This window comes from Oryctolagus cuniculus, chromosome 13 (genome assembly GCF_964237555.1).
Source record: "Oryctolagus cuniculus chromosome 13, mOryCun1.1, whole genome shotgun sequence".
In the NCBI taxonomy this organism is placed as follows: domain Eukaryota; kingdom Metazoa; phylum Chordata; class Mammalia; order Lagomorpha; family Leporidae; genus Oryctolagus; species Oryctolagus cuniculus.
The window spans coordinates 32,019,430-32,035,373 of record NC_091444.1 but is presented as its reverse complement, the minus strand read 5'-3'; the positions used below and the strand labels follow the sequence as shown (position 1 = coordinate 32,035,373).

At 35.0% G+C, this 15,944-nt stretch overlaps 1 protein-coding gene across 1 annotated transcript in view; it reads right to left on the bottom strand.

The window, feature by feature from the left end:
- Positions 1 to 15,944, bottom strand: part of SPATA17 (spermatogenesis associated 17) — a 293,216-nt gene that overhangs the window by 112,501 nt on the left and 164,771 nt on the right. The window contains exon 7 of the mRNA XM_002717401.5: positions 3,190 to 3,393. Within this exon, the coding sequence (XP_002717447.2) occupies positions 3,190 to 3,393 (204 nt within the window). The remainder of the gene's footprint in view (positions 1 to 3,189; positions 3,394 to 15,944) is intronic.

The window sequence follows — 15,944 nt, the reverse complement described above, 5'->3', positions numbered from 1 at the left end:
CAGTTCAAGTCACAATAGCTAAGATGCAATCATCTCAGATGTCCATCAACTGATGACTGGACAAAGGAATTATGCCATATACATATATATATATATATGAAATAAACGAATATAAGATAAATGAAATTTGTAAACCTTAAATAAAATTTAAAATGAGAAAAATTGGGGCCAGTGCTGTGGCATAGCGAATAAAGCTACTGTCTGCAGTGCCGGCATCCCATATGGGCGCCAGTTTGAGTGCTAGCTGCTCCACTTCCCATCCAGCTCTCTGCTATGGCCTGGGAAAGCAGTGGAAGATGGCCCAAGTCCTTGGACCCCTGCACCCACATGGGAGACCTGGAAGAAGCTCCTGGCTCCTAGCTTCAGATCAATGCAGTTCTGGGCATTGCAGCCAATTGAGGAGTGAACCAGTGGGTGGAAGACCTTTTCTCTCTCTCTCTCTCTCTGCCTCTCCTATCTCTGTGTAACTCTTTCAAATAAATAAATAAATCTATAAAAAAAGAAAAATTACCATTCAAAAGTGAAAAAACGTCTGTGACATTTATTTTGAAAGCTCTCTCTGACTTTCTCAAGGATCATTTGCCCTGAAGGAGGCCAACTGCCGTATTGTAAGGCAGTCCTTTTGGGAGGCCAATGTGCAGAAGAGATGAAACGTGTTAATAATGCATCATATGAGCAAGGAAAACAACTAAGAGGGTCTTCCTACTCTCATCATTCCAACTCCCTCCCATAAGCTAAGTACTCATACAAGATCATGGCCCTGGCTGACATCTTGAGTGTAACTTCTTGAGAAACTTGAGTCAGAGGCACTCATAAAATCTGTACTTGAAATGCCAATCCACGGAAATTAAAATAACAAATGCTTTCTGCTTTAACCCATTAGGTTTTACAGTAATTTCTTATTTAGCAATAGATCTACAGGGGACAAGCCTGTATAAGGAACTAATGGCTAGAAGTTCTAGAGGTCTAACTCGAAGTCAGATATAACCCAACTCTCAATTGATACTACCTGGTGGCAGTTGTTTGTTGCATCTTATATATTGATGCGGGTGATAAGAACTTTTAGGAACTTTTAGTCTCTAGGACTTTAAGGATAGTGATAATCATCACTCATTCCATCTACTCACCCTTTTGCTCCTGAAGTTTTATTCTATTACAATCCAGTTATACTGAAGAAGTCCCTGTTTTCGCCATGAGTTTTGTCTTGTCTCTAATTTTTAAACTTACACTTTTTAAATTATTCAAACCCACAAGGTATGTTTAAAATTGCTTAAGAAGAGATAGATAATCATATGACAGCATAAATAAATAAATTTGATAATACATGTCGATTTTCAAGCAATAACAATCTATATCAAGTGCTGCATTAACAATTTTTCACATGAAAAAGCAGATTCGAAGCAAAATATTCACATTTTAACTTCAGATTCAACACACCAAAACTTAATATGAAACATGAATTTGCCTACTTCCTTACTTAGTATGTTTAATTGATATGTGAAGGTGTGTGTGTATGTATGTGTGTGTAGTACCATGTAATGTTTGCATTGTATTAACAATATGTTTAAAAATATGTTGTACACATTGTATTATGTTCAACATGAGAGAAAACAGGGATGGTAGGGATGAGAAAAGGTTAGTCAATGGGTACTAAGTTACAATTAGGAGAAATAATAGTAGGGTGACTTTAGAGAATATACTATTTATCTCAAAAAAAGCTAGAAGAAAGGATTTTGGTCTTCCTTAGCATCATGGAATACTAAATGTTTGATACATATATATGCAATCTGTATTTGTGATTTTAAACCAGATTCCTGAGAAAATAATTTTCTTCTCAATAAAAGAAAAACCAAAAGAACAGGGGCAGGTGTTTGATGTAGTGGTTAATACAACACTTAGGATGTCTGCATTCCATATTGGAGTGCCCAGATTTGAATAGGACATTGCTCCTAATTGCAGCTTCATGCTAATGAGCACCCTGTGAAGCAGCTGGTGATGGCTCAAGTTTCTGGGTCTTTGTCACCCATGTGGGAGACTTAGAGTGAGCTCCTGGTTTTTAGTTTCAATCTGGCCAAGCTCCAGCATTGTGGGCATATGGGGAGTGAACCAGTGGACAGGAGACATAAAAATGTGACAATATGCCCATAAAAACAAAGAATGCTCAAAATGACAAATCAAGACTACAAGGAAATACCACCAAACTCATTTCCACTGGAATGACTAATATCAAAGAAACAGAGAATAACAAATACTAGGGGCTGGCGCCGTGGCTCACTTGGTTAGTCCTCTGCCTGCGGTGCCGGCATCCCATATGAGCACTGGGTTCTAGTCCCAGTTGTTCCTCTTCTGGTCCAGCTCTCTGCTGTGGCCTGGGAGGTCAGTGGAGGATGGCCCAAGTGCTTGGGCCCCTGCACCCGCATGGGAGACCAGGAAGAAGCACCTGGCTCCTGGCTTCAGATCAGTGCAGTGCCAGCCACAGCGGCCATTTGGGGAGTGAACCAACAGAAGGCAGACCTTTCTCTTTGTCTCTCTCTCTCTCTCACTGTCTATAACTCTACCTGTCAAATAAATAAAAAAACAAATACTAGTAGGAATACATTGTAAACTGCTAATGAGAATGGAAATGGCATAGACACTGTAAGAAATACTATAACATTTCCTCAAAAAATTAAGATCTCACAATACCATATTGGAGTATATATTCAAAACACATAAAAGCAAGGTATCTAAGAGATATCTATACACTCATGATCATAGCAGCATTATTCATAACAGTAAAATATGGAAGAAACCCTAAATATGTATAAACGGATAGATGTGTAAGTAAAATGTGGTATGTATACAATGGCATTCAACCTTAATAAGAAAGAAATTCTGACATGTTATAACATGAATGAACCTTAAGGACATTATGCTAAATCAAATAAGCCATGCTAGTGACAAAGAGCAATGGAAAAGAGAGAACTATTGAGTGGCTACAGGGTTCAATTTTGTATGTTGAAAAGAGATCTAAAGGTGGATGGTGCTGATGGCTGCATAACAACATGAATGTACTTAATATCACTGAACTGCATACTTTGAAATGGTTAAGAGAGAAAATTTCATTGTATATCATTAACCACAATAAAAAATGGACAAATTTAGCAAGAATAAAATTGATAACAGACTTCTAGTAGGTCTAATTAGTACCTGACATTTCTTCCTGGTAATAGGTGGCAGAAATTTGGACTGAGGAAAAGAATGGGCACTGGTACAAGCCAGCCAATCCGTAAGACTTGGTGAGTACATCTGCTTCACTTGAGGTCTTGGATGTACTAAAGGCTTTGCCTTCTGTAACTGCAGCTCCCATGGGTCAGGCTCTGTTCTGAATGGTGAATTGTATATACCTGGGATCTGAAAAGAAAAGGAAAGCAATTTCCACTTTTGCCTTCAATTTTAATATTTTATAAAATAAAAATAACATTATACCTTGAAAATTTTTATGTTTAAAGAATATTTTAAACTAAAACTCTTCCTCTTAGAAGTAGACTTCAGATTTAACAAAAGATGTTTTACAAAATACTCACAGTTCACCTCAATTCTAGACCAACAATTTTAGTATCTTTAAGGATTGAACTTTAAACATGTCAAAAACTACTGGGGGATGGTTCCTATAGGCCAAATAAGGCATTTTAATATAATTATATTTAAGAAAAAAATAACAGAAGGTCTTTAAGTCATCCATTTTATATTCAAACTGTATATTACATCTATATAATCATAACTATACATCACACATTCACTAGAGAAAGTCAAATATACCATGGTTGAACCAGTTTTGGGTATCAGGATGTACTCAATAAACATTTGATTGATTATTGAATTTTTACTAATCATATATCTTTTTTTTATTTTATTTATTTGACAGATAGAGTTAGACAGTGAGAGAGAGACAGAGAGAAAGGTCTTCCTTCTGTTGGTTCACCCCCAAAATGGCCGCTATGGCTGGAGCTACACCGATCCAAAGCCAGGAGCCAGGTACTTCTTCCTGGTCTCTTATGCAGGTGCAGGGGCCCAAGCACTTGGGCCATCCTCCACTGCCCTCCCGGGCCACAGCAGAGAACTGGACTGGAAGAGGAGCAACAGGGACTATAACCCGGTGCCCATATGGGATGCCGGTGTGGCAGGCGGAGGATTAACCAAGTGAGCCACGGCACCGGCCCCACTAATCATATATCTTAATGGCAGCCTTTTAAGTCTTATACTTTAATAATCAAGCTGTGTCATACACACATACACACACACACATACACATACATATATTCTGTCTTATAGTCACTCAAAATAACATCCTATATTTAATGAATAGTATGTAGTTAGGTGTTATTCTTCTATAGTGTCACATTATCCTTGCCGGTCTATCACTAACTGTCACAACTGCATCAAAACAGTCCAGATTATCACAATGCCTGCCGTGCAATAGAGGTACAATAGACAGATGTATGAAAATTGCTAAAGTGACCATATGCCCATTTTCTGAAAATATAATGTATTTGACTATACAAATGCATAGAATATTTTGATAAAATTATACCATTGCAATGCTATTTGATATAAATCTTTGATTTTAATATATATACATTTTTTTTCTAATTTCTTTTTTTTTAACTTTTATTTAATGAATATAAATTTCTAAAGTACGACTTATGGATTACAATGGCTTCCCCCCCATACCGTCCCTCCCACCCACAACCCTCCCCTTTCCCACTCTCTCTCCCCTTCCATTCACATCAAGATTCATTTTCGATTATCTTAATATACAGAAGATCAGCTTAGTATACATTAAGTAAGGATTTCAACAGTTTGCTCCCACACAGAAACATAAAGTGAAAAATAATAGATGATTTTTTTTAAATGATGATGAAATCAGATCAGACCTATTGTCATGTTTAATCCCAGTGAGAGCCAAGTTGGAAATTGATAATCTCTTTTTTTTTTTTTTACAGAAGATCAGTTTAGTATGCCTTAAGTAAAGATTTCAACAGTTTGCACCCCCATAGAAACACAAAGTGAAATATATTGTTTGAGTACTCGTTATAGCATTAAATCTCAATGCACAGCACATTAAGGACAGAGATCCTACATGAGGAGTAAGTGCACAGTGACTCCTGTTGTTGACTTTACCAATTGACACTCCTGTCTATGGCATCAGTAATCTCCCTATGCTCCAGTCATGAGTTTCCAAGGCTATGGAAGCCCTCTGAGTTCTCCGATTCTTCTTTGAAGACCTGTTCTTTCCACTGGGATCTCACTCACAGAGATCTTTTTGCCAGTGTGTCTTGGCTTTCCATGCCTGAAATATTCTCATGGGCTTTTCAGCCAGATCCGAATGCCTTTAGGGCTGATTCTGAGGCCAGAGTGCTATTTAGGACATCTGCCATTCTATGAGTCTGCTGAGTATCTCGCTTCCCATGTTGGATCACTCTCCCCTTTATTTATTCTATCGGTTAGTGTTAGCAGGTACTAGACTTGTTTATGTGCTCCCTTTGACTCTTAGTCCTTTCATTATGATCAATTGTGAACTGAAATTGATCACTTGGACTAGTGAGATGGCATTGGTACATGCCACCTTGATGGGATTGAATTGGAATCCCCTGGTATGTTTCTAACTCTACCATTTATACACTGATTTGTGTGATGTGAATATTGCACAGAAAAAAACATACTCAAAACCATAATCTACATTTTTAAAGAGCAACACAAAATTTTTGGTTGCATCTCAGACACTGGACTACACAAAGGCAGTATCACTAAATCTCTCAAATGGGCTTTTCTCTTATGTCTTCACCATACTTATAATCATTTCTGGTTGTTATGTTTACCTCATATAATCAGCAGTTCCCTGGTATTAAGAATAACCAGATTATATGGTTTGGAAAAACTATCCAAGAAAATTTTATATGTATTGGTGAATACTTCAATTAATATTAATCTCTACCTAAATCTGCCCAGGCTGGATTCAGTGTCGTATTTCTAATGCTTCCTTAATAACCTGGGGGATAGCTGTACCACAGCAGCTATCAAATTGTTTCCTAGTCATCTTTGAGAGTATCAGTATTCCATAAGCAAATAATCAGAGCACAGGGACTTTGTTTTGGACATTTTTGTAACCCCCAGTCCTAAAAGAGTGCTAGGCACAAAGTATACACTCAATAAATGGGTGCTAAACACTAATTAGAATAACAATCCATAATTTAGAAAACACCACAAAAGTCTCTATTTTACCTTTGCTCTCCAAAGCCACATAAAGATCACAGTAAAATGTTTGAAATAAATTTTAAAATATTATTCATTATTTTCAAAGATGTTATAGATGAACCTTTCTCTTAATATTTCAGTTTCAATTTTCTTTAAAGAAAAATGGTCAGTCCAGAACTAAACTGTTATAAAACAACTTTTAGCATCTCTAACTTAACTTTTCCTATTTTATCATTGGGGACTAAATTCTATTGTATATAGAGAAGTTAATATAACCACATTCACATATTTATAAATACTTTTGAGCTTTTTCTTCTCTGAGATAAACTGATACAAAAAAACGCAACGTGTCAACAAATATTATATGCAGTGTATTAATAATTTTTAAAGTCATTCAAACATTTTCGTCCATAGTAAATACAGACAAGGTAGACATACAGTTTAAATTAATATTAATAAAAGATGGCCGGTGCTGCGGCTCACTAGGCTAATCCTTCACCTTGTGGCGCCGGCACACCGGGTTCTAATCCCAGTCAGAGCGCCGGATTCTGTCCCGGTTGCCCCTCTTCCAGGCCAGCTCTCTGCTGTGGCCAGTGAGTGCAGTGGAGGATGGCCCACGTGCTTGGGCCCTGCACCCCATGGGAGACCAGGAGAAGCACCTGGCTCCTGCCATTGGATCAGCGCAGTGCGCTGGCCATGGCGGCCATTGGAGGGTGAACCAACGGCAAAGGAAGACCTTTCTCTCTCTTTCTCTCTCTCACTGTCCACTCTGCCTGTCAAAAAAATTAATATTAATAAAAGAAAAATATATATACACATATATTTATAACAGCTTTCAATGGCTATTAATATTCAAGAGGATGGCAATTTTTAAGATGATTTTTAAAAAAATCATCTTAAAAGAGAATGTGTCAATTGTAATGAGAAAAAAACCAATGTTATGTATTAAAATATTATTCTAACATTAAGTGTAACTAAGTCTATATACTCTATGACAAAAATACAAGAAAATATTCTGATTAGTAATGATCTAATTAACTGAAGCCTCTTAATCAAATGCTAAATTTTCACAACTTTCCAGATTACAATGGCAATATATGCAATTTAACTGGATTAAAACTTATCATTTAAAATCTCTATCTACCTGAATAACTACCAACTATTAACTTTACCCCATTAGGAATCTTCTTTGATCTCCTTCCACATTTGCATGCACATGTATACATAGGCTAGATGGGAAATGCAAATAGATCAGTAGATATGATAGCTTTCTTAAATTATATTTTGCAACCTATATGGAGACTTCCTCATGTGTATTCTCTTTGCAATTTAAATCAAATATAGATAGAAAATATACTTTAATTGAATTTCAAATGAATCACTTAAAGAGTTCAAGGTGTCAGTATTTTAGAAATTAACACATTTAATAACTTATGTCAATAAAAACAGTTCAAAGTTTATATACCTTAAATAAAAGGTTTCTGGTGAAAAAAAAAAACAGTTCAGCACTCAACTCCAACAGCAAGTAAATAACCCATTTATTTATTTAATGGAATGGTATGTACTTAATAACTGTTTTATTTCTTCAAGTAAATAAAGCAACAAATACTATTGTCTCAACTGCCATATTTCGTAATTTGTAAGCCTTTGTGAATAATGGCTTGTTGTTGACTTTTAAAAATATTACTATGAGTCACAAAAGACAGACTTAACCCTAAGGGACTGTGACATATTTTTCAGTTTTCACATTTTTCACAACTTAGAAGGGCTACTGCCAACGTAGCTTTGGGGACTTCATTTTCAGCAATAATTTTCTAGAGTGACCAACACTATGGGGAAATCTGTGCTAACTGTTTAAAAAAAAAAAAGAAAGAAAAAGCCTACAACTGAGTTATTTGCAGTACTGTCATGCTAACATTCAACTCAATAAGACCCAAGAAATCTCAGGAGAGGACTCTGCTAATAGCTTCTTACCGACCTCCTTGCATCAGGCCTGGCTGCTGACTGGTGGCCCAGTGGTGAATACGGCAAATGAGGTGTAAAAGCACTGATTTTTTTTTTTAAAGGCTATGATTCTGACTCGTCAGAAGGAAAAAAAGGCAATGAGTTATATAATAGATATATATTTTTCTTGAATTCCCCCCTTCAGACCTTCCATCATGGGAACTTAAGCATGACCTAGAATATTAATTATGTCAGGTTGAGCAACGAGCAAATGTACCGTTTGTTACCCAGTCACCCTTAGCATCACATTAATATTTTGAATCATTCCATATTTCTAACAATCGGTTGGTTCTTTTCTTCTCGGCTTTTATTCTTATATTTAAGTACCCATGGAAAGTATTTTAAAAATGCAATTGATTTGAAAAGAAATGAATATATTAGTTATATTTGGTATGTTGACTTATTTCATGAAGACTGTTTTTTATGACTATTTTCCACTCATACGCTGACCTTTATTTTGTAATTGCCTGGGGGAAGCCATAGCCTAATTTTTTTCTCTTCTCTTTGTTATTGAGGTTCACTTTTAAAATATGTTTCTGTAAAATAAGAAGAATATAAAACAGGATTGTGTACACCTTCAGTTCTCAAATTGCAATTACTATTTCAATTTCACAATTTACCATGTGACAAATAATAATTTTTCCTGATTTGAAAGTAACTACTTCTTTCATTAATGAAGAGTGATAATACAAGGTATGTAGGATAATTCAAGTTTTACTCTTGGAAATGACAATTACACTACAAACAGGATTTGCTGATTGCCACTCAAAGGAACAAAATTTAAAAATACTGCTGTGCTTCTTAATTAAAAATTTGTGAATACTGTGAGAAATAATCAATTCTTAAAGACTTGTTTAAACTTGACTTCAAGTTTTAATCACACATGCTTTTAAAAAAAATACAGTAGGCAAAGTAGGGAACAGTTGCAAAGATCTCTAATAACCAGGAAAGTAAAAATGGGCCAGAGAACTGTGAATGAAATATAGGCTAGGGTAGGGACTGCTGAATCAACACTGACCAATGCACTTCATCATAATTATCAGGACATACTAGTGCCAGGGGATTTATAAAAATCCCACTCAGCAAATAATTGCCCTGCTGTTAGGAGATAGTCAGAGTGTTAACACACTGTCACAGTCCAGCGTTTAGTAAGATATTCTACATTCAATTACTCTTGCTGAGAACTAAAAGAAACATGGTTATTTCCCAGGTACTGCTGTTATGTTCCCATTTGTATTTCAGACAATAGTCACGTTAACCCTGAGGTACAATACCTTAGAAATAATACGAATTTCATGGAAACATTAGGGATTCAAAAAGAAAATCCTTAGTATAGTATTTATTGATATGAAGCAAGACTTAAAAAATTATTTACAAATGTGGTTTTTTGTCTTTTTTACTTCAGTTAAGAAATAATTCTTTTTAATTTTTGTAAGCCAAATTGCAGAATGGGGTCACCTTAAATGTAGACCAAGAAAAGTTATTTGTGGGGCCAGGATTGTGTAAGCCACCTTTTGTGAAGCTGGCATACCAATATCAGAGCACTGGTTTGAGTCCCAGCTGCTCTGCTTCCAATCCAGTTTCCTGCTAATGTGCCTGGAAGACAGCAAAAACGACTGAAGAACTTGGGCCCTGTCCCATTGTGAGAGATGAGGATGGAATTCCTGGCTCTGGTCTGTCCAGACCTGGCTACTGCAGGACATTTGAGAAGTGAATCAGCACATGGACAATTTCTTTCTCTCTGTATTTGTCTTTTCCTTTCTCTGTGTTGCTTTGCGGTTCACATAAATAAATAAGTAAATCTTTAAAAAAATAAAAAACCATTGGAAGGATCTATTTAGAACTCTTCTAGGATCTCAGAGGATATAGATGTTAACACTATCGAGGGCATTATTTCAGCCAATATCGCCAGGTTGTTGTTATGCTCATTCTAAGACCATTCTTCCTGAGTTCCTCAGTGGCACAGAAGAGGGTAATCTTTCAAAAATATTAACTGCATTTAGCTTAAGTGTGTTTGGATAAGAATTCTAGAATTCGTTTGTGCAAGATGCAAGCAGATCTATGGGAAAATGCATCCTTAGAAGGTTACTAACTATTCTGCCAGGCTTTGTTCATCCTAGAGAATACTCAATTTTTCCTCATGTATATACCTGAAAAAATCCAAAGGTATAAATTGACTTTTTTCTTGATAGAAAAGAAACACTTCAAGTGAAATATTATTTAGATATAGCTGGCTTTGTTCATGAAAATGTGTATTTTCAGAACTCATTTATATCCTTACAGTATTCTCAATAAAATATTCTCACAAAATATTGATTAAAATGAATTTAAATAAGATACCATTCTTTATATACTAGTTAAATAAATGTGGAGTATCTACTATCTGAAAAACATCTTGACAGATCTAACATGGGTATAGAGACTAAAAAAAAAAAACATCATCCCATCAAGCCATTGTGATTAGGATGGTTTGGGGACTGATTATAACACAATCAGCCTGCAGCAAGTTATCTTCTAATCATTGTTGTAGAAGAGGATACACCAGGCTATGGTAAATGTATACATCTTTTGGAAAGCTCTGTGGGAAAACATCTTATTTTGTTCTAAAGATAGGTGAACTTTGCAATTTAAAAAAAGAAGGAAGAAAGGTATTCTAGACCAAGGATATAATATAAATAAGACCAAGTTGTGTGGAAACTTAAGAGTCTCTTTTTAGAGAACACTAATTAGTTTAAGCGAGAGGCTATTGTCAGATATGAGCTTGCAAAAATCAGGGTCAATACTAGAAAGCTGAACACTTGGACTTAATCCTATATAAAATGGAAATCTCCTGATTTCCACATATCCTTTTATGGAAAAAACCACAGGAGAACATCTTAAATAGGCCATACTGGTGAATGAAACTTTCAGAAGCAGTATCTATAAAAAAATTGGAAAAAAACTGTAGTTTAAAGAGACAAATCCAGCATTAGAACAATATTCAGATATGGCATGAATGTTGGAATTCACAGAACAGGAATTTAAAACAATTGCAAATAAAATGCTAAAAGATCTAATGAATAAAATAGATAACACAGGAGAATTGATAATCATTGTAAGCAGAGATGGAAATTCTAAGAAAGGGACAACACCATACAGAAAGGAAGAATGCCTTTGGAGAGCTCATTAACAGACTGGATATGAATGAGGAAAGGATCACTGAGCTTGAGGTTTCAAGAGAAACTTCCAAAATGACAAGAGGCAAAGACACAAAATCTGATAAAAATGATACACACTATCTAGAAACTATGGGAAAATTACAATAGGTATAACATATATTTAATGGGACTAACAGAAGAAAAAGGATGAGAAAGAGAAGAAAAATTTGAAGCAATAATGATTGAGTTTTCCCGAATTGATGTTAGATATCAAATCACAGATACAAGAAGGTCAAAGAACACCAAGAATGATAAACTTGACAAACAAAACACACACAGAGACGTACACTTAGGCATATTATATTCACACTTCAGAAAACCAAAAGTAAAGAAAAATTTTGAATGACGCTAAGAGGGTCATAAACTTTACCTACAGAAGAACACAGGTAAGAATTATATCCAACTTTTCCTCAGAACCACACAAGTAACAGAAGAATGAAGCCAAAGTTTTAAATTTTTGAGAGAAAACTAATGCCAACATAGAAATCATTACCCTTGTGAAATTATCTTTCACATATCAAGGAGAAATATGGGTTTTTAATAAATAGAAATTAATGGAATAGGTTGCCAGTATACCTGCCTTGCAAGAAATGCTGAAAGATGTTTTCAGAGAAAAGAAAAATCCCATATGTTAGTAACTCAGAATGACATAAAGAAACAAAGAGCACTGGAGAAGGATAAGTCAAGTGAAATACAACTTTCATTTTTCTTGATCTTATTAATAACATCATCAATGTATTCAATTAAGTATGCCTATATATAATAATATTTATGTAGAAGTGAAGTGAGTGATAAAAATAAATGTAAGAAATGAGAAGGATAAATGAGAATTACTTTGTTATTATACGGTATCTGGACTGCCTGTAAGGTAGTATAGTTACTTGAAACTTGAGTTGGATGGGTTGCAAATATACACTGGAAACTCTATAGTAGCCACCAAAATAAGTCTACAGAGAAGTAGAACTTATATGGCAATACAGGTAAAAAAGTGCAACAACATAAAATGCTCATCAAAACCATATAAGGCAAAAATGAGTAGAAGACCAAACAAGAAACAAAAAACCAGAAAGCAAATGAAAAACAGTAACAAAGATGAGGAACAATAGTACAACTATATTAATAATCATCAATTATCTAAAAACATCAATTAAAAGAGGTTGATAGTATATCTAGGTATTGATAGAAAGTATATTATATACATATAATACATGTATATTATATATAAGGAACAAACTAAATTTAGTTATATAGATTAAAAGTAAAAGGATGTCAAAAGATATACATGCTAATACTAAAAAATGAAAACATGAGTAGTTATGTTAACTGAAAACAGAACAGAGAAATGGCACAATTGGTCATATCAACATTATTGCCATTATCTCCATAGCAAGGAAAGTTATACAGATAAGAAGGTTATTAAATAATTAAAAAGTGAATTTCCAAAGAAGGCAATAATCCTTAATATCTGTGCCCCCAAGCAGTAAAATATCTGAGGCAAAAATCGACAGAAATGCAAGTTGAAAAAGAAGAATCCACTAGTACAGTTGGAAATTTCAACATACAGGTGTCATGATGCAGCATGTTAACTTGGCACTTAGGATGCCTGTACCCCATTTCAAAGTGAGACCCACATAGAGTTCTGGGCTCCTGGCTTCAGCCTGGCCAAGTCCTGGTTGTGTATGCATTTGGGGAGTGAACCAGCAGATGGTAGATCCCTTTCTATCTCTGTACTACTTTGCCATTCAAGTGGATGTAGAAAAAAAAAAAAAAAGAAAAAGAAATGGACAGACTCAGCTGGCAGAAAACCAGTGAGAACAGAGTTAAACTCACCTGTGTGTTATATTAATCAACTGGATATAAATAACATCTATAGACTATTTTTCCAACAACAGAATGAATATACATTCTTTTTTCTTAGATTTATTTATTTATTTGAAAGAGTTACAGAGGGAAAGAGAGTATATAGAGAGAATAGAGACAGAGAGAGAGAGAGAGAGAGAGAGAGAGAGAGAGAGAGAGAGAGAGAGAGGGTTCTCACACCTGCTGGTTCACTCCCCAAATGGCCACAACAGCCAGAACTGGGTCAGGCTGAACCTAGGAGCCGTAGTCAGGATCCTGGAGCCACAAGCCAGGAGCCAGGAGCCAGGAGCTTCTTCTGGATCTCCCACATGGGCATAGGGCCCAAGGCCTTGTGTCATCCTCTGCTGCTTTCCTAGGTGCATTAATAGGGAGCAGAATCAGAAGTGGTGCAGTCGAGACTTGAACCGGTGTCAAAATGTGATGCCAGTGATCCATGTGGCAGCTTAATCTGCTGTGCCACAGGAACAGCCCCCACAATCTTCTTAAGCTCACATGGAACATCCAGTTAAACAGACCATATTCTATGCCATCAAACTCATCTTAACTAATTTAAAATAGATATCATACAGTATATACCTGATATCAGACCACAATGTACCTGAACTAGAAATCAATCACAGAAAGATAGCTGGAAACCCCAAAATAGTTGAAGATTAAACAACACATGTCTAAATAACACAGAGATCAAAGAGGAAATCTTAAGAGAAATTTTAATATATTTTTATTTTGCACTAAATGAAAATAAAAATACAACTTATCAAAATTTGTGGGATCCCTGAGGTAGTGCTGAGAGTGTATATATTACAAAAAAAATCAATATCTAAAAAGCCTGTATTAGAAACAAGAGAAAATTCAAAAGTAAGAAAAAGAATAAAAGTAATAAAAAATAGAGAATAAAATGATAAAATTGAAGACAGGAAGTCAATAGAGAAAAATCAACAAAAGAAAAAGCTTGAAAAGATCAGCCAAAATGATAAGCCTTGCAAAGACAGACATTGCTAACATCATTAATGAAAAATAAAGCATTAATACAGATTCCTTAGAAACTAAAAAGATAATAAAGGAATATTATGAATAATTTTGTATCTACTAATCTGATGACCTAAGCAAAATGGGCCAGTTCCTTAAAAGACACAATCTGCCACAATTCATACAAGAATAAATACAGGAGTAAGACTATATCTATTAAATTGAAGCAGCAATTAATAAACTTCCAAAACAGAGAGTATCAGGCATATTTGGATTCAGCAGTGAATACTACAAACATTTAAAGAAAGAGTCAGACTTTTTTTTAAAAAAAACCTTTTACAGGATAAAGGAGAGGGAATTCCTTCCAATTCATTCTACATGACCAACATTGTCCAATATTCAAGTTATACACAGACATTATAAGAAAAAAACCTTTCTAACAATCATGATATTTTTACCAACATACTTCACAATTACAGTCTCCCTGTATCTTCTCTACTTTGAAACCTGCTTGCTCTCTTTCCACAGGGTATTCAGTAATAATTAAAAACAAAACAATTGTTGTAGTTCCCTACTAAAAACCTGTCATTGGGCTTTAAATGCATATAAGATAAGCTAACAAATTCTTACCAAAACCCATTTTTTTTCTTTTTCAAATTAATTTTAGCCATTCTCCCTATCCATCATCCCATGTTAGCTACATTGGCTTTTTGTTTTCACTTATTCAAAACATACCAGTCATATTAGTGATTCAAAAATTACCCAATATTTTTCCATCTGGTTATCTGTCTGGTCAGATCCTACTCATCCTTAAGAATTAATATTAAATATCACTCCTTCAGAAAAGAGGTCACTTCCAATTAGACAGGACTATATTTTATTTTTTTCACCAAGTAGAGTTTAATTTCAATCAGGACAAGGACTGTGACTATTGAGTTCTATATAACTTAAGTCAGTAGTTCTCAGCTGTGGCTACACATTACAGTCATTTGGAGAACTGGAAAAATATTGAAGTCCAAGATCCTTGGAGCAGATTCAGAATCTTTGGAACATGTGCCTATGCCTTTGTCTAGTTGATTTTTTTGTTTGTGGGTGACTTTATGCAAGCAGCCAAAGTTGAGAAACTGACCTATTACCTATTTCTGTTCCTGGCTCCAAGTTGACAATCAATCCATATTACTTTGAAAAAGTGAGATGAGACCAGTGGCTGGTAGAAGTCAAGATTTTAATTCAGATGTAAAGGAAAAGACCAATAAAAATAAAAGAAGGAGATGGACAGGAAAAAAAAATCTATGGAAGTGGAATAAAAAATATTGATACCAGATTAACTGAGAGGAATATAAAATATTTATACACGGAGTCATAAATGCTTGAGTGTATAATCCAGGTAGAGAAAGTAGAAAGAGGAATAATTATGTAACTTGTTTAAGAGTTATTAAAGTTGAGCTTCCAACAGATCATTTGGGTTAAACTGTATTAAGGGGGAAAGAAAAGGAACATTACCTTTTCTCCTAAAGACAAAACACCTGTACTTGGTATCCACTTTGAAAGTCACAATTTTTTACCTACCAGTGCTTATGAAATCCTGTATTTGAGATGCTTTTTCTATAATAAAATACAATTTGGGTGTCAAAAAATTTTTAAAAACAGAGTACATCGGGACTTAGAAAAGAGGTT